Source organism: Myiozetetes cayanensis, unplaced genomic scaffold (assembly GCF_022539395.1).
Source record: "Myiozetetes cayanensis isolate MyiCay16 unplaced genomic scaffold, myiCay2020 scf2-11, whole genome shotgun sequence".
Lineage (NCBI taxonomy): Eukaryota > Metazoa > Chordata > Aves > Passeriformes > Tyrannidae > Myiozetetes > Myiozetetes cayanensis.
The window spans coordinates 9868144-9892041 of record NW_026087411.1 but is presented as its reverse complement, the minus strand read 5'-3'; the positions used below and the strand labels follow the sequence as shown (position 1 = coordinate 9892041).

Sequence of the window (23898 nt, the reverse complement as noted above, 5' to 3'; positions counted from 1 at the left end):
TGGTCCTTGCTGAGATCACACTGGCCCTGGAGCATAATCCACTGCTTGCTCAAAGCCAAGGTTAGGAGTGATGGTGGACCAGTCAGGAACTGAGAACAGACTTAAACTCATGCTGAGTGACTGTGCAGAAGCTTTAAAAAGCTGCAGGTGGCACAGGGTTGTTCTTGCAGGGTTTATTTTTTATTTCTTATTTCATGGAGCAGAGTGCTTAATTGGATAATATATTTCTCCTAAAGGAAGCTGAAAGAGGATATCACCATTCTTATCGTTCTGCAGTAACTCTGACAACTTTAAAACTAGGTTTTGTAAACTCCAGCTGACCATGGATTGGATCAGGTGTCCCATACAAGAGGGTTTCAAAACATTTGATGAGCGTAGCTCTGTGATACTTTCAAAATAGAGTTATCTTGAATAAAATGCATCTTAATATTTTCTCATGGTTAGCAACAAGTAACAGCAAATCATCTGTTCGGGCCTTTTCAGCCAAGTAGTAAATATTCATGCAAACTAAAATGATTTTCTAGTGTTAGTCCCTCTGGGCTGAGCTTATTAGCTCAGGTGCAACTGCCTGGGAAGGCTTTGTAAGACTTTCAGACTTGAGCTGATGCTGCAAAAAGGGTGTGTATGGGTGTCTTGATTTCTTAGGTAATTATTTATTTGTCAGATCTGAGGTGGGTGATCTTCCACAGAACAGTGGCTGGCTCAATCAAGGGCCTTGAAGAGGAATTTGAAACTTTTGCTCAGTCCATCAGATATGATTAAACCCTTAACCTCTGGAGAATACCAGGATAGCAAGAAAAATAAACGGATATACATGTCAGTGATTCAGAAAAGAATTGCAAGAATGAAGTATCCTGCTTTTCCCTGTGAAAAGCAAAGATTCACATCTTTTCAGCTTCCTTTCAGGAAAAATACATTTGGAATATCACAGACAAGTGGAGGTGGGAAGAAAAACTTTTAATATTTACCCTCTGTTTGAAGATTTGTTTTCCAAGTTGTACTTTAAGGATTGTTTCTTTTTCAGCATTCCAAGGCCACAGTGGAGGATGCTGTTATCACACTAATAACTTATTTATATACAGGGCAAATTCTTTGATTTGGCTTAGCAGCGTTAAAGAATTGTAGATGCCAAACTGGAAATAGCTAAAAGTAATTTTCCTTAATTGTTCTCATAAATATACAGCTAATAAAGCTGGTGGATTCCATCCAAATCTTTCTCTAGTGCTCATCATTTTCGAGGGATGGTTCAACTTGTCACATCTTGACTTGATCTCTAAAGGGAAGTCAAATTTTGGGTATCTTCCTGAGGGGAAGGAAAAAAAAAAGATGGCTGATAAATTTCAAAGGGGTTGATTGTGATCAATAACTGTGGTTCTTAACAAGAGGGGATGCTGCAAACAGCGTTCCATGGAGAGCTCCAGAGGATGGTGCAGACCCTGCAGGACAGGATGTGCATTTTGGGGCTTATACTTAGAATTAAGACCTGCTTGGCACTTGCTCAGTAGAGAATGAGGCTGGAACAATCTTTCTTTCTTTGTAAATGGTTAGATTAGAAGAACAGCAGTAGCATTTAATATTCTACCTTTTCTGGGGTATTTGCACCAAGGGCAGCTGCCTGCCTTAGAAGCAGCAATAATTTAAGTCTTGCAAATCCCATCCAAGTTAAGGGAACCACCACTAACCCTCTCTTGCACTTTCCTTTCAGTGAGGTGCACAGAGACTGGGGAGGACGAGTCCCAGTTGCCAGTTTTTTGCACTTTCAGCAGGAGTCAGGTTGCAAAATACCTCGATGAATCAAGTGCTAAACTGATTTACCCAGGGTCATTTGGGAATTTAAGTAGAGCAAAAGTAAAAGCTGAATTTCCTCAGCCGCAGTCTGACAGTCTCTCGTAATTCAGTGGAACTGCAGATAATTAAGCCCTTCCATGTTTGGGTTCCTCACTTTGTCACCTTCCTCCAGAAGGCAGTTGAGTAAAGGGGCATCTGTAATACTCTTATAGAATATGTGTGAAAACAGGATAGTGGCCATGACACCATCCTATTAAACAGATCAAAACTCTAATGAATTAGTTGATTTAAATTTATTTATGTGGTTGGATTCCAGAACTTGGTAGTTAGTAATTTCTGTCGATTTTTACCTTATCAGGTATTATATGTTCTTGAGACTCTAGTATGAGAATTCAGCAGTTTTTATAAAATTATTCCATTAAAGTTATGTTTTCCTTTATATTCTTGAGCTTCTGCTTTCTCCCATTCCTGTCTTAGCAGATGTGCCACACTTTGAGACCAGAAAATCCCCAAGATACCCTTACACTTAATATTATCCCTTTGCTTTATGTTGCAGCCAAGAGCCTGCACATCACTGCCTACTTCATGAAGAGATGGGTTCATCTCCGCTGTGCTCTGGGGAAACGTTATCGTGGTAAGAACTCAGCTTCTTACAGAGTTACTCAGAATTTTGGATTCCTGGGAGGAAGAAAGAGAACATAAACTAATACTTTATGATATTTTGCGCTACTTAATCAAAATTCAGGGTTTTTTTTTCCAGAGAGTGTTTGCTAAAAACAACAAAAACAACAAAAAAGAGAAGTGTTTCTTAAGATAAGTTGGATTATTTTTTTTTTTAATTTAATTTTGAATGTGTGTATGCCTTGCCCCAGGGTAGTCAGCTCAACCACACCAAATTCTGTAGGTATGATGAGAATCAGCATTTTAGTGAGGCTCTGCAGGGTGAATCAAGCAGAGGCTGCAGCATGAATCACTTCATTATCACTGCAGTGTCCTGTGACATCAGTGGTGCAGTGCAAGTGGATGCAAGAAAGGCTCTCGTTCACCTCAGAGCTATAAAATCTTGACGTAGGTGATGTCATTGGACCAGATCTTGTTTGCATGTTTTCTCAAGCCAGGATGCTCTGTAAGGAAATGATATCAGTCCTGCCCTGCCAACAGCAAAGCAGAGGAGCTATAACCTTTGTGTTGACCTTTTTGTGTTAAAAAAAAAAGGCAAAATAAATTAGGTTTCCTTAAAAATATTGAGTACTCGAATGGATATTTGTAAAGAATTTCTTGGTTTTTATAGGAATTCATTATATTCATAAATGTTTAAATCTGTCTTCAACTAGTTGTTTTCTAAGTCCATAATGTTTGAAAAGATTGTAGTGTTGGCTTTAAATAATTCATCAAACTCATTCTCTTGTTGGAATAGAATAGCAGAGTGTCTACATTGTTTGCTGTGTATTAAATTTGAACTGTTTTAAAGCATCAGTGCATACCCAAAGATACTTTCATTTTGTTAGCCAGCAGGTGAGATTGTTATAAAATGCAACAACTAAAATGTCCAACTGGAATGAACTTGCCCTACTCTTCAATTCTACCAAAAAAAAAATCTATGAGATCAGCCTCATGGGTTTTTAATGCAAGCCTTGCCTCTTTCTCGTCCCACAAAATAGGGTGGTATGGCTTGGGTTTGCAGTATAACAGACTTTCAAAATTATTAACTCTCTTTGTATAAAATCAAAACCAAACCCAGCAACCGAAGAAATGCAGAGCTGAAAATATAAAAGATGAAGATGCTGTGATGAAAACACTTGTCACCAGAACAGAAAGAAAATCATCATGAAGTGGTTTGTCTGTTGGTTCTCCCCGTTGTTTCTGTTCAGAGGTGCAGGTGGACTAATTTGCAGCCATGACTGTCCTCTTGGGAACTCAATTTGCTTTTCTTATTGATTTTTTTTTAAATTGTTTTAAAAAAAAACAAAAACAAAATAAAAGGGGGGTTGGCATGTTGAAGAGAGCAGCTAAAAAGCTAAAGGGGTGAATGCAAAGAGTTAATGTGTAATTTAAAAATATAGTTTTTTTTACTGAAGGAACATGTCTATATGATGTCACTGTGTGTGGTTTTGAACATGTTTATCATTTCTGTAATCTTCTTTTCCATTCTTTTTGTGTAGAGCTGCGTGTGTTTCCAGAGAAATTTGTAGTTTGTGTCAGTAAACTTGACTTTGATCCAAGTGCTTGGACAGGTGAAAATGGTGTATTGGTACGTACAAAATCAGTCTGTAAATTTTCTGGGTTTTTTAAATAGGGATAAGATGATTATATATGTATATATGTATGCATTTATTCCCCTATTTGTGACTGTCATCTTGGAACCAGAAAGCCACATTAACACTTGGCCCAAATTATTCGAAAGGACAATCTGAAGTGAGCCTAAGGCAGAGAAAAATTGGAATTTTTGAAAGCTTTAGCTTAGAAAGATTTATTTTTTTTTTATAAGAAAAAAACCCCCATGTATTTAGAAAGCTAAATGATTTAGGTATAATATTAACACCTTTACTTTCCAGAATTATAAGGAAGGGGTTTGTCATGTCCGTGGGTTTCTTGTGTGTTTTCTTAGCACTTGTTCTGGAGAGCAACTCAAGCGGATCAGTGCTGGCCCTGCTGGGAGCAAAAATCCCCAAACATTTATGGAGGAAAAGGCACTGGTGTGTGGTTAAATACCATAAACAATTCTACTTAAATATTTCATCCTGAAGGCTTTGTCAGGGTCAGAGTGCTCACACGGACCCAGGTGCTGCTCTTGTGGCTCACACTGAGGGTCACAATTACACCCTGAGCTCTGGGTGTGGTGTAGGAGTTTTATCTGACATCTATTAAGGTATAGTTGACCCTTGGAAAAAATAAAAAAAAAGGGGTTTATTCTACTCATTCAACTTCATTTTTTTTCTAACACCAAGCAGGGTGTTGGTATTTCTAACACTAAATGCAGATTTTATTGTCTTGATTCCTAGATTGGTACAGATCCTTCCATGTCAAAGAATCAAGTGTTTTTCACACTCTCAGAAGATAATCTACTTGCTTTAGATCTACTTGCTTTAGAAGTACTTTGCTATTTTGAAAAGTATTACTTTTTCAGTGTTGTCTTGAAAACTACTTAATGCTTGAAGTAGAAAATTCAGTCTCTGCATTTTGACTGGGAAATAATTATGGGGTTTTTTTCCTTGCTCAAGTATCTCCTATGAGATATCCAATCCTCCACTTGGTATTTTTAATCTTTCCATAACATAAAAGCCGAGGAGTTTGCTTTAATTTCTTTCATGTGATTTTTGTATAGGAAGGAGAATGAAAAATATTATGTGCTTTAGCTTTACTATTTCAAAATTCAATCTCAAGCTATGAAAAACTCCAAGTTCTTTTAAATGTTTAACCAGCTCACACCCTCGGTTTCGAAGGCTAATTCTTTTCTATAAAAGCAGTTAACTGTACATTAATGGGGACTTGGTCACTTTTTTTTGTGTTGCTGAATGTCAGTGCAAGTGACTTACTCAAGACTTAACAATTATTTATATTTTTAGACTGCTTTTATGCTGTTCTATGATGTGGGTCAAGCTTTCATTCCTGAGCTGTGTTAAGTTGAGCTCAATGCTCCACTTTCCCAATACTTGAAAGCAGTTTTACGTCAGCCTGAGACACTCACCACAACTGTCTTCCTTCACTTGTCTTCAGCCCTCTAGTCTTTGCTTTTTCACTGCTTTTTAGGCTATTCTCTGAAACAGGCTGTGCTTAAACCATAAGTTTCAGGGGATGTAGCCAGCTGCGAAATGAAATTTTTATGTCCTGCACCATAGGAAAGATCATAATGAGATTGCTTTTGAGATATTCACAAGCACAAACCTCAGCACCAGTTGCTGAGAGAAGCAATTTGAATCCTTCTGTGACGCCTCCTGTAAGAACTAAGGTTAAGGTAGATTAGACAGTCTCTGTCAAATTAGCTTTAAGCCTAAACTGATAAAATATTTGAGAGCACTTCTAAGGAGCAGAGCTGAAATGAAGTCGAAGAAAATCTATTGATATGTAATTTCCCAGAATCTATTTATAAATGGGCGTGTCTGTGGTTATATTTAAAAAATCAGACTGTAGGCAGTAATAAGCACTTTGGAAGGTGGGAAATCTCTGTTGAAGAAACAATATGGCAAGTTATTGAAATTACATAAGCAAATTGGAAGTCTCAAGGAAAAGATGGAAGAATAGCCTGGCTGATTTAATGCTGGGTTTAAACATAAACCCATTGTTACCTGGGCTTGTAATCTTAAAAAGTTTTATCTTGAGAGAGAAGACAGTTTTGGGAACATGGCAAAAGAGGAAGCCCAGGGAAATATGTAAGAGCTCTGGAGAGTTTAGTCATCTTTGTCAATGACAACATTTTCTCGGGGATTATTATGTAGAGAGCTGAAATGGAAAATTGGAAATGGGTTATCTGGAGAAACAGTGGGAATGGAAATGGGTGGAATGGCTTATGAGCATTTGAAAATGTGCTAACAATGGAGTATTCATTGATAACACATTGGCTTTATAGCAGAGTCTGTGAGAGGAAGCACTAAAGGGAAAGCATGAAGGAGGTTAAGCTAAAGATGAGATTAAATGGAAATTTGAAATTACCATTCATGGGAAATCAGAAAAGAAACAAGAGTAGGAGATCCTGTCTTTATTAAAGAGATCTCCGTGTTTCCACTGAGCCTTGTGAAGTGGCAGAGAATATTATACAAAAATAAAGATTCTTTTCCAACAGAATATTGCTCTTAAAAAACCCAAACCAAACAAAAAACCCCACATTGGTACACAAGGAAAAGAAAATTGCTAAAGATGTGCACAATGCTTTTTCAATCCCCAGCAGAGAAATAAAAGAAAAATAAAGGAGAAAATGTTCTTCATACATGTCTGATTTTATAAACTGTGTCATTGTAATGTACTTCAGGAGCATTAGAAAATTCTCTTTCTTAAAACTTTTAAGAGCAGAAGTGACAGGATTTTTTTGGGTTTTGATTCTGCTGGGAAGAGGCTTCTGGTTCTTTCATGAAAACATGAACTCTTAACTATAATTAGCAGGAGACTGGTAATATTGGAGTATAGAATGCTGGAATAGTGTGGCTGTTGGAAGGTGGAATGAAAGCTCTTTTCAGACAGCAGCAATTTCTAAAGATCAGTGCAAGACTTCATGTGGAATTTAGTTATCCTAAATACTTTAAAGACTTATTGTGAAGTGATACCAGATTGGGTAGGGGAAGAAGGAAATGCTGTGCAATAGAATTGCACAATTCACACTGGAAGTACTAATGTTGGCATGGAACTCTGTGTGTGTGTCTCTAAAATATCACAGTGAGGCTGCTGTAATGGTGGGCTACCACTGGAAAGGTCAGTCCACATCCCCTCTACTTCCAGCTACATATTCCTCTTCTTTCTGCTTACAATGGACCAAGTGATTCTTCACTGGAGAATGAATTAGTTCATTGACTGGATCTAGCAGTAAATTATTTATTTGTGCAGTTCCTCTGGTTTTTATTGGAGGATTAGTTTTCCATCTTGTCAGTTCACTGAACCAACTCATCCTGTACCCACACAGCTGCCAATTGTGATGCAAAAAAATGTTGGAGGAGCACACAGGGAGGATTTTTGGATGAGGGGAGCAGGACCATCCCTTTAGGTAGCAGCTGATAGTTACCCTGGTTTGGAAGTAGCACCCACAACGCACATTAATGTTACACTTGTTGTAATATTTGTCTTGTTGCTGGGGGTTTTTTTATGTCATTATCCTTTTAATTTTTATAAAATCTTGTTTCCTTGTGATTTCGTATAATATGCTGAATTCTTTTCAGTCATAGGAAACATAACAAGAGGAAAACAATATTAAGCTGTAGTTTGGTAACTATAAACAGGGTTCGCTCCTCGGCAGGACCACGGGCTGGAGAAGGGTGACACTTCCCTTTCCCTGGCAGTGTAGCCTTAAGTTGTCTGGAATCACCAGGCTGCTCTCTCTGAGAAACTGCATCTCACAGCAATAATCCTGAACTCTTCCACTCGCTCATAAAGACGCTCCAGCAGCTGTACAATATTCCCTTTTGTCCCAGCTGCCTCTCCTTGGAGATCACCGCACCTACAGCAGGCTTTGCCAACAGGGCTGTGTGCCTGCATCTCGTCCTGCTGTGCATCACAGTCTTGTGGATTCATGCACACCAAAACTTCCCTGGATTTTAAGCTGGTGCACTGACTTCAGGTGGGAGCAGCTGGGGCATGTGTGTGCTCTCTCTGCCAACTGTGCAGCGGGGCAGGAACCTCCTGCAAAAGGGGAGGGAGGAGACCTGAGAGTGGTGATGCCGTGAGTTGCCTCAGTGAGATTTGTCTGAACTTGCCTGAGTTTCTTCTTAGAGCTTCCAAACGGATTTATTTTCTGCATGGCAGAAGTCTAAGGGCTGTTCTGCTGGTTGCTGTGCTAACGATCCAGAGAAGTGGACAAATGATGAAATGAAACCTGACACAATTATTTCAATTAGTCAAGGCTGGAGAAGGCTGTGGAGAATTTCAGAGAAACCTCCCAGAGCTGGGTAGAGGGGCATTAGGGCTGTAAATGAAAATCATCTGTTGATAAATGCACAGTATTTTTGCTGAGAAGAGCAATTGCAGTGCTCATGCAACTGCTGAGTGAATTAACTGTGTGATCACGGGGAAAAAGGCCAAGATATTGCTGCAAGGAATTGATTTGAAAATCTTTGTTCTGTAGCATTATTTATTAGAAAACCAGACAGAATATTAGAGTATATATGGAACAAAATAAAAAGTAATATCCACTGTCTTAAAGCCAACAAGTAAGTGGAATACATCTTCAATAAAAGATTATGTATGTACCTCATTATGCAAAATCCAGGTGAAGGAGAGCAGGAATACAGATGGTCCTGGAGCTGCAGTATAAAAGGTTAAGCACATAAAATGATTTCCATATGAAGCAATCTTCAAAAAGCAGGGACAAATTGAGTAATCTTTGCCTGATTTTGGTAGTTGCTTCTTATATGAGCGCTCCAGTTGATTTAAATGCAGCTACTTAGCTGTGTTCACAAGACCTCATTTGTCAAAGCCTTGCGGTTATTGAAGATATTATCATCTGTCATCATCCTTCCAACCTCCCTCATTTTCCTCTCCCCTCTCAGTCTCTTGCTGTCACAGCTTAAGCTGGGGGTTCCCGTGGATTTGAGCTGGTTCTGTGCTTTGCACTGAGTGATGCTCCTTCCCCTGCACGCTTGGAGAGGACAGAGGGGCAGGGGCAAGGCTGGCAGGGATGGGGTTTAAAGCTGCAGGGAGCTAAGGGGTTTATTTAGCTCTAGTGCATCTGCAAGGTTTTGGTGGCTGTAGGACTTGAAAAGGTTTAAAATACTTCAGGCTTTGCGAATAATTCGTTATATTCCTGCTGAACAAAGAATATTTGACAGAATTTTTTAAAAAATGTTTTAAAGAGCAGTCCGTTCCACAGCCTTCAGCAGGAATCACTTAGAAGTAAGAGGAAGGTCATAACTTGACTGACCAGGAAGCTGAAATATGTGATGGTAAAGGTTTATGGCAGGATTTTTGAACAATTTGTAATGAGTTGAAGTTATTTGGAGGGACAGATCTCCGGTGTGAGCTCAGAAATCTTCACGGTCTTGGGGGTGGCAGTGGTAGTGGTGTCAGTTTTGGAAACGATTAAAACATGAAATTATTGAACAGTAATTGTCTCCTGAGCTGTGCAGTTCTGCCTGTTCTCTCGATTTTGCTTCTGTATAACCAGCAAGATCAAGAGCTTTCGTTATTTATTCCAAGACCTGTTTTACTGCACACTGTCACTGCATAAAAAGAACATTTGTTTTTAAAATTTATATTTTTTTCCAGATTTGTTTTTCTGTAAGTAATGAAGTTTGAAGTATATGAGTCATGTTCCTGTATACATCATATACCCTAAGCAGTATTCTCTTATCCTTGCTATACCTGGAAGGGTAAATGCAAAGTTTAGTTCAGCGTTGCTGATGGGTGACACTGCTGGACATCTGCACTGGCTGACTCTGATACACGTTTAGATTTGGGAGGCACATGAAGGATCCTCATGCCAGGCTGGGAAAAGCTGTAGTGCAGGATTACAGCAGTGCCTCATGTGACAACGGAATAGTAGATTCCTTCCCTCATGGATTGTAAGTCGGAGAAAGGAATTTTATGTGGAGCTCAACCCCTGTCTTCTCATTTTATAAAAAACTCTTTAAATCATAAACCCTGTGTATCTTGCATGCATGTCCTCTTTCATAACTGCAGGAGACAACCTTAAAAACTGATAGGAAAGGCAAACTGAAGTTGCCTGCTTATGAGACATTGGTTTTCTTTTAAAAAAGTAAAATTTCTCCATTAATATGGTTTTGATTTTTCTTCAGTGTCATTGGGAGAAGTTCTTTTGGTTGAAAAGCTGTTGTCTGTTCCTCCCTTTCTTATCAGTGGACACTTTCTCTGAAGATAGAATCTGAGTCTTGTAGCATCAGTCTATAAAATCAGAATGATTAATAGCTCAATTACTTAACATTAATTTTAACACTTCTTGCCTTCAAGCAAATGCACACAGCACGTGTCACGTGCTCCTTGGTATGTAAATAAATTGGTTGTTTCGGGAGCACCTTCTGTGCCTTTAGAAAGTGTGATGGGTGTATTTGCTCTCTGGGATACAGATAGGTCTGCATTTTTTAAAAGCCCCCCCTGTAGCTTTAGGTTTTGTGGAGTATCACATTTTATTTGTTCTATGCCATTTACAGCAGGAATTTTTCTGTTTTCTATTCTCTAGCAACTGTTCAAATGCAAATCTAGAGAACTCTGAATTTCTTGCATTCAGGATAGTGTGGAATTCCTGATTAAAATCTGAACCAAATACTTCAAAGGGAAGGAGGCATTTTGCTCATGGAAGTCATATGCTTTGAGCTAATCTGATGATGCTTTGGGGACCTTTGGAATGTTTGGAATCGCCAGGACTTGTGTGTATCGAGTGAGAAACTTGGGTTCACACCTTGTAGGTTGAGAAAGTGGAATGTGTATCACAGGGGCTTGTAACGGATGGGGCCAACTCTTGGACTAAATACTGCAGACCACAGGGCCTCTTGACAGGCAAAAACTTAATTAAAATGAAATTTGGTGGTAGATAATGAGGACTGCACTGATCCAGGGGTTTGATTTTTGCCTTCTGTGCTGGGCCATGGGTAAGTTGAATAGTTCTGCTCCTCCAGAGAGATGCAGTTTGCTCTGGGTCTTACATTCTTTTCCAGATGGAAACTGGAGAATATTTGAAAACCACCAGCATTCCTTAAAAGTACCTATTTCAAAGGAAAAAACCAGTACTCCAGTGTGTAACCTGGAATGATCCTTCATGTTTTTTATTGGAGCTTACTGACATTTAGAGCAGGACAGTCAACTTTAAAATGTAGAGCAATATTCCGCAAGTCCGATCAAAGAGCTGTGTTTCAGGTTCAAAATGGGATCCATTTCTGTGCTTGGAAAACTTCTGTGAATGTTTTATGATGTGGTTGGAGTTCATCTGCCAGGACAGATGCATCACTCCATTGGAAATGCAAAAAATTTGCATTGTGAAACTGTGGGAAGCTTTTCCTTCGTGTGGGATGGGAGAGGGCAGGAGACGAGACCCAAAGTCCTGTCTCTGTCACTTTTTTATCAGTTAGATTAGAGTATCTGATTCATCCTTCACTCACAAGCCTCCTCACTTGCTTTAGGAGCCCTTTTTTGCTTATCAGATTGGAAGGAGTCCTGTCTGACCTCTCTGATCTGCCAGTCATCTGTTAGGACACCTCTGAAACCTAAAGGTTATCTCGGATGGGTGAGCTCTTGATATGGCTGAGAGTGACATTAAAGCAATCATGCAATTGCCAGCTTACATAAAGCTCCCCCAAATAAATGTTTCTGTCTTAATAATTTCACTAATTTTACTTCTGTTGTGTGTGCCTGGGATAATACTTCAGTTCATAGCTTTGTCTACGTTATTATATTTATAGTCCCCTCCCATTTGCCACTGTGATACAAAATTTGATATCTCGAACCCATTGATGTTTTCTTCTAAGTATTTTTGATGAACCACATTCATAAATGCATTTTTAAAACAGTATCATTTTTATCGTGGAGTTTGTTTGTTTTTTTTTTTTTGGTTAACCAGACATTAAATTTATTTCTCCTTTAGTGTTACTTTATTGGTGCATAAATGTGTGCCACTGAGAAGAGTAAGAGACAACTAGAAAGTATGACACCAAAAAAGAAGGCAAGAAAGGGGGGCAGCATTGTTCAGTTTAGAAGGTTTTCTTTCAACCCAGCGTTAGACTGGGAAAAAAAAAATAAATCAGTATTTGTATGAGTTTATTGTCAGGCTGAAAAGGCCAAAACCCTTCACTCTTCTTCAGGGTAATGAGTTGTAAGGGTTCCTCACAAGTGCCCATCCATGAGGAGTTCTTTAACAGCTATTTACAGCTGAATTCAGCTGCCCTGGAGAGAGCTGGAGATGGCAGTGACCTCTTTTACATTTCTGAGAATTTCTTTTTCACTCTGAGCAGTAAGTTGAGTGAGATAGCCAAAAAAAAAAAAAAAAGAATTTTCAATTTGATAAACCCTAAAGGAAGTATCTTGTGTGCTGAACAGACATGTTTCTCTCTAGGTCTTAATACAGGTCTTTTCCTCCCAGACTTCTCTTTGGATAAGTGCTAAGGATTTTAGAATTCAGGTTTGGGGAGGGCAGTATTATGAGCAGGTTGGCTGGTGAGGCTTGGGCAGCTTCACTTCTGCAGGCCCTTCTCTGCCGAGTTTCAGTGACAGAAAGGAGAGTGAGCTTACCCCGGGATTTTAAGAGCACATATTTCTAATAGAACTTGGCAGTTCAAGGGCTAGAGAAGCATTTTAATCTTTTGTGCCCACCCAGTCTCTATACAAATGTAAATATGTCTGTCTTGAACGATTTGCCAAGAAATGTGGTTTTAATTTGTTAGCAGCGATCCCACTCCCTGCAGCTCTTTCAGAGTCGAGTCGCAAGTCTGGCGGTGCTTTGACGTTTTTCTCTGTCGTGGTGTCATTGTTTATATGATGTCTGCTTCTGCTGTCCTCCCTTTTATGCCTGGAATATTTTTCTTTAATTATTTCACTGCCTAAAAGGAATTTGGGATTACTAGACAGGATGAGAGCAGATTAGCTTTTTTTGTTGTTTCTTTAACAAGTCCTGAAGTTCCCATAGGAAATAAATAGGATTCCCAAAACAGAGAGCCATTTTTATTTTTTTTTTAATTAACTAAAATTATTAAGTCTAATAAAGAAAATAAAGGAAGTATCACCAATAATGGCTGAGTGTCTTAGTAGTATATGGAGTGCCCATTGTTGTTATTTATGACTCTCTCTGCCTTCTATTGTGGACTTATTCCAGCCTTAGGGAGTTTACATCACTCCTAATAGCAAAAGGCTCTCTGGTTCCCACAGAGTCTTTCAAAGACTGACTCATATGCCTTATGTTAATTGTTCAGCTCTCAAAATACAGCACTTACAGGGTGTGGTTCCGAGGGGAAAATCTACTGTACTTAGAGGGCATGTTCAGAAGTGTTTCACATATAAATCATTTTGATTTTTAATTTTTTTTTTTGATGCCTTAACCCTTTTCTGTCACCGCTTCGTGCGATAAGTTATTTGAAAGCAAAACAAAAGGTTGATGATAGCGTGGTGAGGGAATGTGTTAGTCCTTCACCTCTGGAGTATTAAACTCCAGCCTGACTTAACTCACAAGTGACATGACTTGGCCATCTTTGCCTGTCTCCAGGGTCTGCCCTTCACACCCTGCTTCGGATCAGGTACAAGTTAGAACTGAAGTTTGGTGCTCATCTGCAGGAGTGAGTGTGGACAGGAACTGCCCCCAGTTCTCCCCTGGATTTTGTAGCAAGTTCTGCTTTCCACATGTACAAGAATTCCCTTAGTGGGCTGGGGGTCCTGGTACAGTTGGCTGTGTTGAGCACTGAAGAAGGTTTAAGAGAATTCACCTTACAGCAGAAACTCCAATTCTTCATCTGCTTGGGCTCCCACTCCCTGGGCGAGTGTGAGTGCTCTCCAGCTGCTTTGATGCAGGAGCATTGTGCAAGAGCCTTCACTCCAAGTTGTGTGACTGTTACTGGAAATCAGAATATTTTCTCCAGGCTTTGCAGTCTGTCTTCTCTTAAAATTAGCAAAACTCTTGAGTATCTTAATAATATTCCAGTCTTTAATAGCTTACAAAGTACAAAAACGTATTTAGTCAAATTAGGGGAATCTACCTGTAACAAGAATAGAAGCAGCAATTAATCCCTCCGATTAAACTAGTTAAGCTTGATTTCTGGGGTTGAAATCACATTGCAGGTAAGTCCCATGTGTTTTCTACCTGCTGTAAACACACTCCTCGCACCATTAGTGGACAGCACTGGGTGGATCTCTCAATACACACACACACATTTTCGTGATTTGCTCGGAACAGCTGTAGTTTTAGGTGCCAAAATGGCTTTACTTCTTTGCCTGACTGCCCTCCTGTTTACAAAACAGGAAGCTGTTTTCACTGGCTGTTTCTTTGGGAAAGAGCATGGAGGTTTCCCCCCATCTCCTTTAAAAGAGAGATAAAAATGGGCAGGGCTTAATCTTCCCTAAGTGACAGGTTCCTGAGGGGTTTTCCAGTCAGGGGTCGTGTACAGGCTTTGGCTTTGTGCTTCCACAGGTTCTCCCATACCACCTGGTTCCAGGGTGTTCTCTTCATGGCACAGAGCAAGGAATGGGCTAAATAAGCCCTCCCTGTGTTGGTTGAGCCCCTGTCAGAGGCTGCGTCATTCAGGCTGATGGAGAAAACTGTTGTCAAAGCCAAGGAGATGGACAAAGCCTCTTCTCTTCTTGCCTTTACCACTTTTTTTCCCCTCTCCTCCATAGCCTCGGAGAGAATACTTTTTTGGAGCATGTGGTAGTTAATAGTGAAGTCAGCAAATGGCCCTTCTCTGATGGAGATTGTTTCATTGTGAAAGGAAATGCTCACAGCTTGAAGAAAAAGAGCATTTTCCTTCCCTCCCGCTCGCCCCAACCTCGTATTATGTAAAACCATGGCGTTGCTGTTAGCTGAGACCAGAAAGAATTCCCCTGTTGTCCTGTAGTAGCCAACCACTACAATCTGTGAGTTTAAATGGTAGAATTAAAAGTTTTAACCCTTGCCTTCTTCCGGGAGCAAATACCACTCTGTATGTTTTTCCTAAGTATGGAAAGCTATGGGAATTCCTCTGAGAATAAGCGTAGAGACCACTGCGCCAGTCAGTCTCTTCCGAAAAAAAAACTGACTGACAAACATGCTCCTGTCTGCAAGAGAGATTCCTGGCATTTGTCACAGTTTGAGCCACAAAGATGTCAAATATTTGCCAGCAGTTTCCTCGGGCTGGTTTGGAAAGCTCCATCCTTTACATTGCAGTCCTGTTTGTTTGTGGTGTGTTTTAGCATATGAAATATGTTGGTCGGGACTCTGAAAGGGGAGGGAGCTGACTAGACTCCCAAATATTAAAAGATTAAAAATAATTGTTTCTCTTAGACTGCTCAGATCAAAATAATAAAGAACAGCTGTAAGTCTCAGTTTTAGAAGTGGAGTTTTCTGTTGAATAATCATAGCTTGATGTGTCGTGTTTTAAACCTGTGTTTTCTTTTGGAGCAGAAAGAAGAATTTTCCAGTGGGACATCTGAATATTTTACTGAATCTGCTGAGAACAAGAAGCTTAAGATCAGTCTGAATGAACAAATAAAGCAAGACATCCTGAAAAGAATGTATGTCACTATTCTTCCTAAGCTTTTGAACTTAAAATGGGTAGAATTTGGGTTGGTAGGATCTAGCCTATGTAACAAAATTTCAAAGAATACAAATTGTTCTACAAAAGATTGTTTTAAATTGCCAAGAGACTGCTACTCTAGTGGGGATAAGCACATAAAATGATTGTTGCAGTTTTTTACAGCATGGAGAAAGCTCTTTGATATCTCACATAGCACTGGGCAGAATCAAAACAGGCTGTTTTTTTCCTTGAATGAAGCTCTGAGCCAAAATAAATATGTGATGCTTGAATCTGGTGAAAAACACTTTGCAAATACATTGTTTTGTTCATTTTGAGGATCTGGACCTTTGGTCACAGTTCAAGTGACATTTTTAGACTCAAAATGCAGCCTCAGTACTTGGGCTTAAAATTGATCTCATGGCCTATGTGAAATGTGGATTTGTAGGTAACGCACTGCCAAGGGGTGCTTATGTACTGACACTCCACCAGGTCCCTTGTGATCCCATTTTCCTGTATAATTCGTTTTAGAATATCATCTACTTGCATTAACTAAGTCCTTCCCAGATGAGCGAGCTTGATACGAGATGAGTAGTGGTTAACTCCAAAGCAACGCTTTGAAATGTCCTGGGAAAAATTCCAGAGGAACATTCTAAAATAGAGATTAGAAGCTCTCACACAGAGACACACTCTCTGCTGCCTCTCCCTGCCAGCCCCCTCTGTGCTGTAGCTATACATTATGCATGTGAATATATGGGAATGGTTTGGAATCATTTAGGCACTTATGAAATGCTATTTTATCAAGCCAGTTCAGGAAGGAATTCAATATACTTCTGCTGGGTTGACCTTTAACATGTGTAATGAATCCAGTTCTGCCTCTTGGAGTAGAATGTGAACTCACTCCTTCATGGCTTAGTCATTAATAAATAGGGTTCTCCCCTAGTGCAGTGGAAAATCAGATGGATAACACTTGATGTTATGCACACTAGACAAACATTGCTGCTTGTCAAGATGACATACAGGGATTTTTCCCATGTTCAGAAAGAGGGTGGCCCTAGTGGTGTTCCAGGGTTTGGAAGAAGGGCAAATCGAGGCAGTAAAGAGTCTTCTTTTTTTAATTTAAAAAACAAAATTCCTTTTTATTGCAGTGTGAAAAGGAAGAAAACAAGGAAGAGTAGTGCAAGCCAACCTCAAATCAGCAAGGGCTCCAAGAAAGTGTATCTTGGCTCAGGGGACTCAGAGACAGAGAACAGAAAGAACGACTGTCAAACTTCTCTCAGTCCTCGCTCTGATGTGAAACGTCGGAGTCCAGGCCTGCTGAAGGACTGCACAAATACAGCTGGGAGCAGCTTGGAGCTTCCTGTTTTAGAGCTGGAAAATTATGTTAATCAGAGACAGGCAGATGAAGTTAGCAGCCAGCAAAAACCTCGCGCTCTGGAGTGGTTGGAGTCGAGTCTTCTAAGTGAGAACCCTCCTTGCGGCTCTGAGTCAGCGCTGCTGGGCCCAAAGCAAAGTCGAAGAGTGACCAAAACACAGGCTCAGCTGAAGAGCTGTGGGTCAGAGGAGAAGTCAGAGCAGTGCAAAAAAGTGTCCTCTGAAGGGACTCCTTTAATTTCTGTCGATACAGAAATGAGTAAGTGCAATGCTGATTGTTTGGGTCCATTCCTGGAGGAGGAGACCCCCTTTAATTCCACTCTTTTTAAGCAAGACAAGGCAAAGACTGCGGCTGACAAGCAATCATTAACTTGGACAAAAGAACCCTCCCAGCCTCTTTCTGAGAGGAACAGTAGAGTGCAGACAAGCCAGAATGAGCCAAGCACAGCCACTGAAGGATTGCCTGCAGTGCCAGCATCGAGTCTAGAGCTGCAAGCTGTGTCTTCAGAGAAGCTTCCCCAAAAAAGAAAAAAAGAACCTGAAAATGGTCTCAGGAAGTTAAAACTTCGAAGGCTTAGGAAGTCGTAAAATCTGAAGTATTACCTCGATGGCACGAGTGGCCACCCAAATCTGTGTGTAAGCAAAAAGTAGGAAGCGATTCAAAATTATGGAAAAATCATAAAAATGCAAAATTAGAGAACACATTTTAAGAAATTTTAGAGTTAGCTAAGTATGTTAGTCATTTGGAACCGTAATGAGGATAATCCTTTGAAGTCTTTATGAATTAGACATTAATATTGCATGAACCAGTGTCATATTTATAGAAAGAAAAATCTCAATATTTACAAAGCAAAATTTTAGATCTGGGTATGTTTCACTGCTATTAAAAAGTCATATCAGCTGATGACAGCAAAGTAAAACCCCTTTCCTGATCTGTTAGCAGCTGCAGTTACTCAGTGTTTTGCTTGTTTCTGAACACATAGTTTATTTTATTAAAAATTAATCCTCTGTGCTAGAAAGTTCATGGTTTATTCACATGATCTTTACATCAATAAGGCAAATTGAGCTTATTTCAAATAAATGTTTGACCAGGATTAATAGCTGATAATTTGAGGCCCACCTTTTCAACGAGGTTTCGAAATAACTGCAGTTTTCTGCTTGTGCAGTTTTGATACGAACATTTATTTCTGGCCCACGTTGTGGGCACAAGTGATCATGCATTCAGTCTTTGGAAAAACGAAGGTTGGGTTTATATATTTAGATTTATATATTTACACCTGGATGTGCAAACATTACTCTGGGGTGAAGTTCAGGCACAAACACACGGACATGCATTTATTTTTCCAAAATCAGGCCCTGCTTGTGTGCAAGGACAACATGCAGGTTTTTATGTGTTAGTTCTTACTTTAAGACAGAGGTACTTTTTCATCCTGCTTTTCAAATTTATATGCTAATGAGCTAAGGGAACGTAACTTTACTTCATGTCTGTCTTTTTTAAATGTGTAAAATAAATTTATGAGCAATTTTCTTTCATAATTTTCTTCAAACAAGTGTGACAACAGACACTGAGTCAGCAGTACCCTGGCAGCCAGGAGGGGCAACAGTGTCCTGGGGGGCATCACTGGGTGAGGAAGGGGATTGTCCCTCTCTGCTCTGCACTGGGGTGGCCTCACTTTGAATATTGTGGCAGTTTTAGGTGCCACAATATAAAAAGATATTAAGCTATTAGAGAGTGCCCAAAGGAGGGCGGTGAAGGGCCTCGAGGGGAAGTCGTGTGAGGGGCGGCTGAGGGCCCTTGGTGTGTTCACCTGGAGGACACTGAGGGGAGACCTCAGTGCAGTTACAGCCTCCTCGTGAGGGGAAGTGGGGGGACAGGCACTGATCTCTGCTCTGTGGGGACCAGGGAGGGACAGGACCTGAGGGAATGGCATGGAACTCTTATCAGGGGAGGTTTAGGATGGGTATTAAGAAAAGGTTCTTCTCCCAGAGGGTGGTTGGGCGCTGGAACAGGCTCCCCAGAGGAGTGGTCGTGGGCCCTGTCTGAGTTCAAGAAGTGTTTGGACAGTGCTCTCAGGCACAGAGTGGGATTCTTGGGGCTGTCTTTGATGATCCTTGTGGATCCCTTCCCACTCAGCATATTCTACAATTCTGTGATTTTATCTGAAGCAATTTAGAAAAATCTCACTGACATTTACTTAGGACTGTGGATATCCTCATTGGGGTTAAGAAGATGATTCACATCCATGAGCATTAGGGCTGGTGGTGTAACACTGGTCCTGATGAGAGCTGGCAGCTCAGCAGTTGACAGCAAGGCGCTGTTGATTGTACAGCTTCCTTCTGCAAGAAATAATTTCTGCTCTTGCTGTAAAGAGAGAAAGATTCTGCATCTGTCTAGAGGACATGTTCTCTTTTTTCTTTCAGCTGTTTGTGTGATGTTTCTCAGTGCTTTGCAGTCAGGTTGCTAACCCTTACCCAGCTTCAGGCTCTGCTAAGAGGTCTTTCCTAGTAACAGCAAAACCAAGGCTGCCAAAAAACCTGGTTTGGAGGAAGAAGAGCTTGAGGTATGTTTACTGTTGTCTTTTTTATGGACTGGGCCAGGAAGGGAGTAAAAAGCACTTTTTTGAGGGACTTGAGAGAGGCATAAGGACATTTAATGAAGTATTTATCAGAAAAATAAGAGTAATTTAAAATAGTTTGATAGTTTATATTAAAGTTTTAGCATAGATAACTCAAGTGTCAGAAACCAGAGGGCAACCACATATAGCTTTTTTATCATCCCATAATGTTATTAAGTGTGGTTTAACCTTATAATTACAGTTTATTTATAATCTTAACTGGGTAAGATAGCTGCCTGCACCCTTACAAAGGAATGCCATACATTTATAGGGGGCTTGGATACATTAAATTTTCTCACAAGTGCCAAGTTGCATCATTGCTGCTGCCCTTACAGACTCATTGGGTTTGAGTTTCTTGGGAGCTGTGTGTTTAGAGCTTAAAAAGTCGTGCAGAAATGCAGTTATTCAGAGGAAAAGCTTTGAATTCATGGTCATTTCTGGATTTTAGGTGGTGTTGCTGCTCAAAGCTGTTGTCTCTGTTGCCTGTGCAGCAGGGCTTTTGTAACAGCTTCCCTTTTGCAAACCTGGTGTGTGCCTTGGGTGCTACTGGGACACTCAGGCTGCGTCCCTGTCATGTCTGGTATCTCTATTTTAAGCCCAGGGTCTCTTCTCAGGCTTTGCTTTTTCTTTATCACCTGCACCCAGAGGACTGGCAGAGGTGTGGGCTGACACGCTCTTGAACCACAAACCTGATTTCCTAAATCAGGTTTAGGGGGAAGAAAAGAAGCTGGAAACTGAGCTGCTTCCAAATCTTGGCTGTGGCTTTCTGTTACCAGTTTTGCTTCTGAGCAGCATGAGCACACCTTTCTGGTAAAAGTAAGGAATGTTTAAGGCTCTGTTCCTGTTCTGAAACTGCCACTGAAGCACAGAAACAGTATCTTTGGTTCAGTTTTTTATCTCAAACCAGCCAGCTTCGGTGGGTTTTTATTTTCAATGAATCATCTGGTTCATTTGGTCTGTGCTCTTTGCTGATAGTGAAACAGCCCTTTCCTAGCGAAACACTTTCTATGTGTGCAGATGATCGTTTCCATTATTCTTTACATCAAAGGAGTTAAAAAATATTTGTTTAGTGAACTTTTGTGTTTAAACACACATCAAAAGCTAGACCAGCCTTTTACGTAATCATTTATGAAGAGGAAGCAGCTGATGTAAAATCTCCCTTGCCCAGTGTTGATCTGTAGGAAGGTTTAAAGCATCCCAAAAGTTATTGTGACCACTAAGCTTTGTATTAGTTCTGGTGTTACCTGCCAGGTGAGAACCCAAACTTTCCTTGCTGCAGAAGGTTTTGACCAAGAGGTGTTAAGGAGCCATTTATTTGGTCAGCGAGTTCCTTCTCTCTCGCCTGAGCTGAGATTTAATTGACATTTTGATATCACCCATTGGCTTTTGACTGGAAAATGGATTCTTTCTAAAGAAAAAAAAATGGAGGAGGAAATATTTTTCTGTTTGCAGTGGGAATAAGAAAGATGTAAAATACAGACTTTCCCAGATTGCATGTTATGAGCAGCTATCTCCTGGCTGTATCAGTACCCAGTGAGAGGTTTTGTTCTGTATTAAAACAGGCTGCAGCAAACAGAGGCTGTAAAGCCGAGTCTCTTTGCCAGCGGTGGGAAGTGTGGGTTGGCCTCAGAAATTAGCTTTAATAAAAGGCACTCCTCACTTCTCAGCTTTGTGCTTTTTTCTTCTCTAATGAGCACTAACTGGCTTCCCCTCTTCTGTGTGAAGGAGAAGGTGTGGGCTGGGGGAGCAGCAGCCCAGGAGCCTTTCATCAGAGGGATATCAAAACAGCTGAACCTGCTTTGTGCTTACCCTGACAGCTGGGGCAGCACTGAGGGGAGTTTTCCAAGGTAAAGGCAGCTGGTTAAGGAACTTGTATTGCAGATTCTTGAGTCAACTCATTCAAGTGTTTCTGTCCACCTTTTTTTCCCCGGACAATTAAAATGGAACCTGGTAGTGCGTGGCCTTGTCCTTTCCACACTGGCAAGAAGGTGGCATTTTTAGATGGGGGCTCTTTGTTTGGTGTTGGCTTAAGCTGAGAAATCCTAAAAGAGTTGTGGAAATGACATAATCTTGTAGGGCATTTCAGCTGTAACCTGGAAATTGTCCAAGGAATTAACCACAACTGTCCTACCTCCTTTACTATCTACATAAATCATGCCAGAGCTGGGGATCTGTTCCTGTGAGAGCTGACAGTGCATCTTGTGTGAATGAGGATTTCAGTGATTTCTTCCCATTCTGTCCAAGTTAAATCCTTCAGTACAGTGGTAGGAATTGGTGCTCTAGAGCTCCATAACTGCTTTGCTTGTTGTCACCATAATTATCTTTTTTATTTATGCATCAGGTCTTTAAAGAAAAGTGTCTTAAGCTCTCATTCTAGAGCTGGGCATGCCTCTTTTTAACATTAATATGATCTCACAGCTCTAGAATAAAAAGAATAGAGATTTATTTCTCCACCCTGCAGAGAAACTGGTTGAAACAATTTGCACATCACAGGGAAGGTGCTCACTGGCAGATCTGGGCTGGAGCTCCGGTCTGACGCCCTGTCTGATCCCACACAGCTCCGCTGCTGCCCCAGTGCTGGAGAAGCAGCTGCTGAACCATTCAGATCCTGCACCCCTTTCCTCCTGCTCTCCCCCACAAGTTGGAATTAATCATTGCATGGTTATTTTACTGTTTTCCCCTCTTTTGGGAGAAATCACTGACCTTTCAAAGCAAACTCTGTGTGCACTGGCAAACGCTAATCACGATGGCCACTGAAAAAAAGAGGAAGCCAAAAAAATCTTAAATATACTTAAATATTCTTGCTTCCTTTAGGAGGAGAGGGGGAGGTTACGCAATCACTTCCATCTTTTGGGGCGGAAAAGGCTGAGTTTGGTACTTCCCTTGTCAGAACTTCTCATCTTTGCATGCACTCCCAAAACCATGAAGTCTCTGCCTTGTGACTCCACAGATGGCAGGGGCAGTGCCTGGAGAGCGGGGGAGGCAGGGCTGGATTCAGCCTGAGGGCTGGGGATAAGGAGCAGAATCAGGAATCTTGAAGGAGCCACCAAGAACATAACCTTGTACCTTTTCTAGCTTGGCAGGGAGCTGATTAATAACATAATCAGGTGGTGTGTCTGTGGAAGGGAAAACGGTTCCATCAGCGATACAGCTTCAAGGTGCAGGGCTTGGGTTTGGGGCCCAAACTGGTTCACATTTGAGGCTTCAGGTGTCCCAGTGCTCTTGGCTGCTCTTAGTTGTGCAGAGGGAGCCGTTCCCAAGGCTGGTGTTCCCTGGTGACAGGAATATATTGGCATTCAGGCTGATGTAACGTGCACCATCAGCACCTTTCCCAGTTAGCTCTACGTAAGATGGGCCCTTTCCATGCGGAGGTGCAGAGCTTTGATGTGGCCGTGCTTGAGCTGAACCAAACCCAGATCTGGCAGGTTCAATTAGCTGTAGGTAGAGCAAAGCTGAGAATGCTAAGGGGAGTAATTTTATTTTACTCATTTTATTTTAGAGCCTGTGTTTAACTGGTAGCTCAGGAAACATGTATTTTTCAGTCCCTAGATGAAGAAGGATCCAAAGAACAAACACACAGTAGCAGTGGGAAACTTCTCCTGACTAGACAGAATGTGTCTTCCCCGAGTTGTAAAGTGTGAACTGGCAAGGAATGATTTCCAGAAAAATAAATGTGCCTTGGTGTTCTAACGGGGAAGCCTTAAACTTCATGTTTCTATTTATTTTCATGGCAACGGAAACCACTTCCTAGACCAGCCCCCAGTGTGGTGGTGGATCTGGGCTGTGGAGGACTGGTTTTGTGTTACATTCACCAGTGCAAGTTTTGGAGCTACCACTGAGATATGAGGATTAATTAATAAATACCATTACAGCAGTTGCACAGAATTTTATTCCCTTCCTCTGCACAACTTGTGCAGTTCTAATTTTCTAACACCATGAGGTAGCAATGACATGAGCTCTGTGGGAAGAACGAGTTGTGTGTGGAGGAGCTCTGCAGTAACAAAACCTCTGCCTGGTCCATAGAGCACTTTGGAGTGCAGGGAAGGCTGGAAGTAAATAAATGAACACTGTACTGTGCTCAGGGCTCTGTCATAGTTTGAAGCTTGAGGAACTCAGGTTTTTCTTTCATTGAGTCTTCAGAGACCTAAACAGCTTTGTCACTGTGTGCAATGATTAAGTCTGTAATTAGAATTTGCCTCAGTTAGGTTTTGAAGAAGCCTGTTCCAAGGAATTGCAAATGCTCTATTTTTTTAAATTATTTTTTGCTTAACTGAAGGCAG

General features: G+C 40.8%; 1 protein-coding gene across 1 annotated transcript in view; it reads left to right on the top strand.

Annotated features, from left to right (window-relative positions):
- SLX4IP (SLX4 interacting protein) overlaps positions 1-18566 on the top strand; it is a 64284-nt gene extending 45718 nt beyond the window's left edge. The window contains exons 7-10 of the mRNA XM_050315011.1: positions 2345-2422; positions 3951-4039; positions 15521-15630; positions 16778-18566. Coding sequence (XP_050170968.1) covers positions 2345-2422; positions 3951-4039; positions 15521-15630; positions 16778-17591 — 1091 coding nt within the window. The 3' untranslated portion in view covers positions 17592-18566. The remainder of the gene's footprint in view (positions 1-2344; positions 2423-3950; positions 4040-15520; positions 15631-16777) is intronic.
- Positions 18567-23898: the final 5332 nt, after the last annotated feature.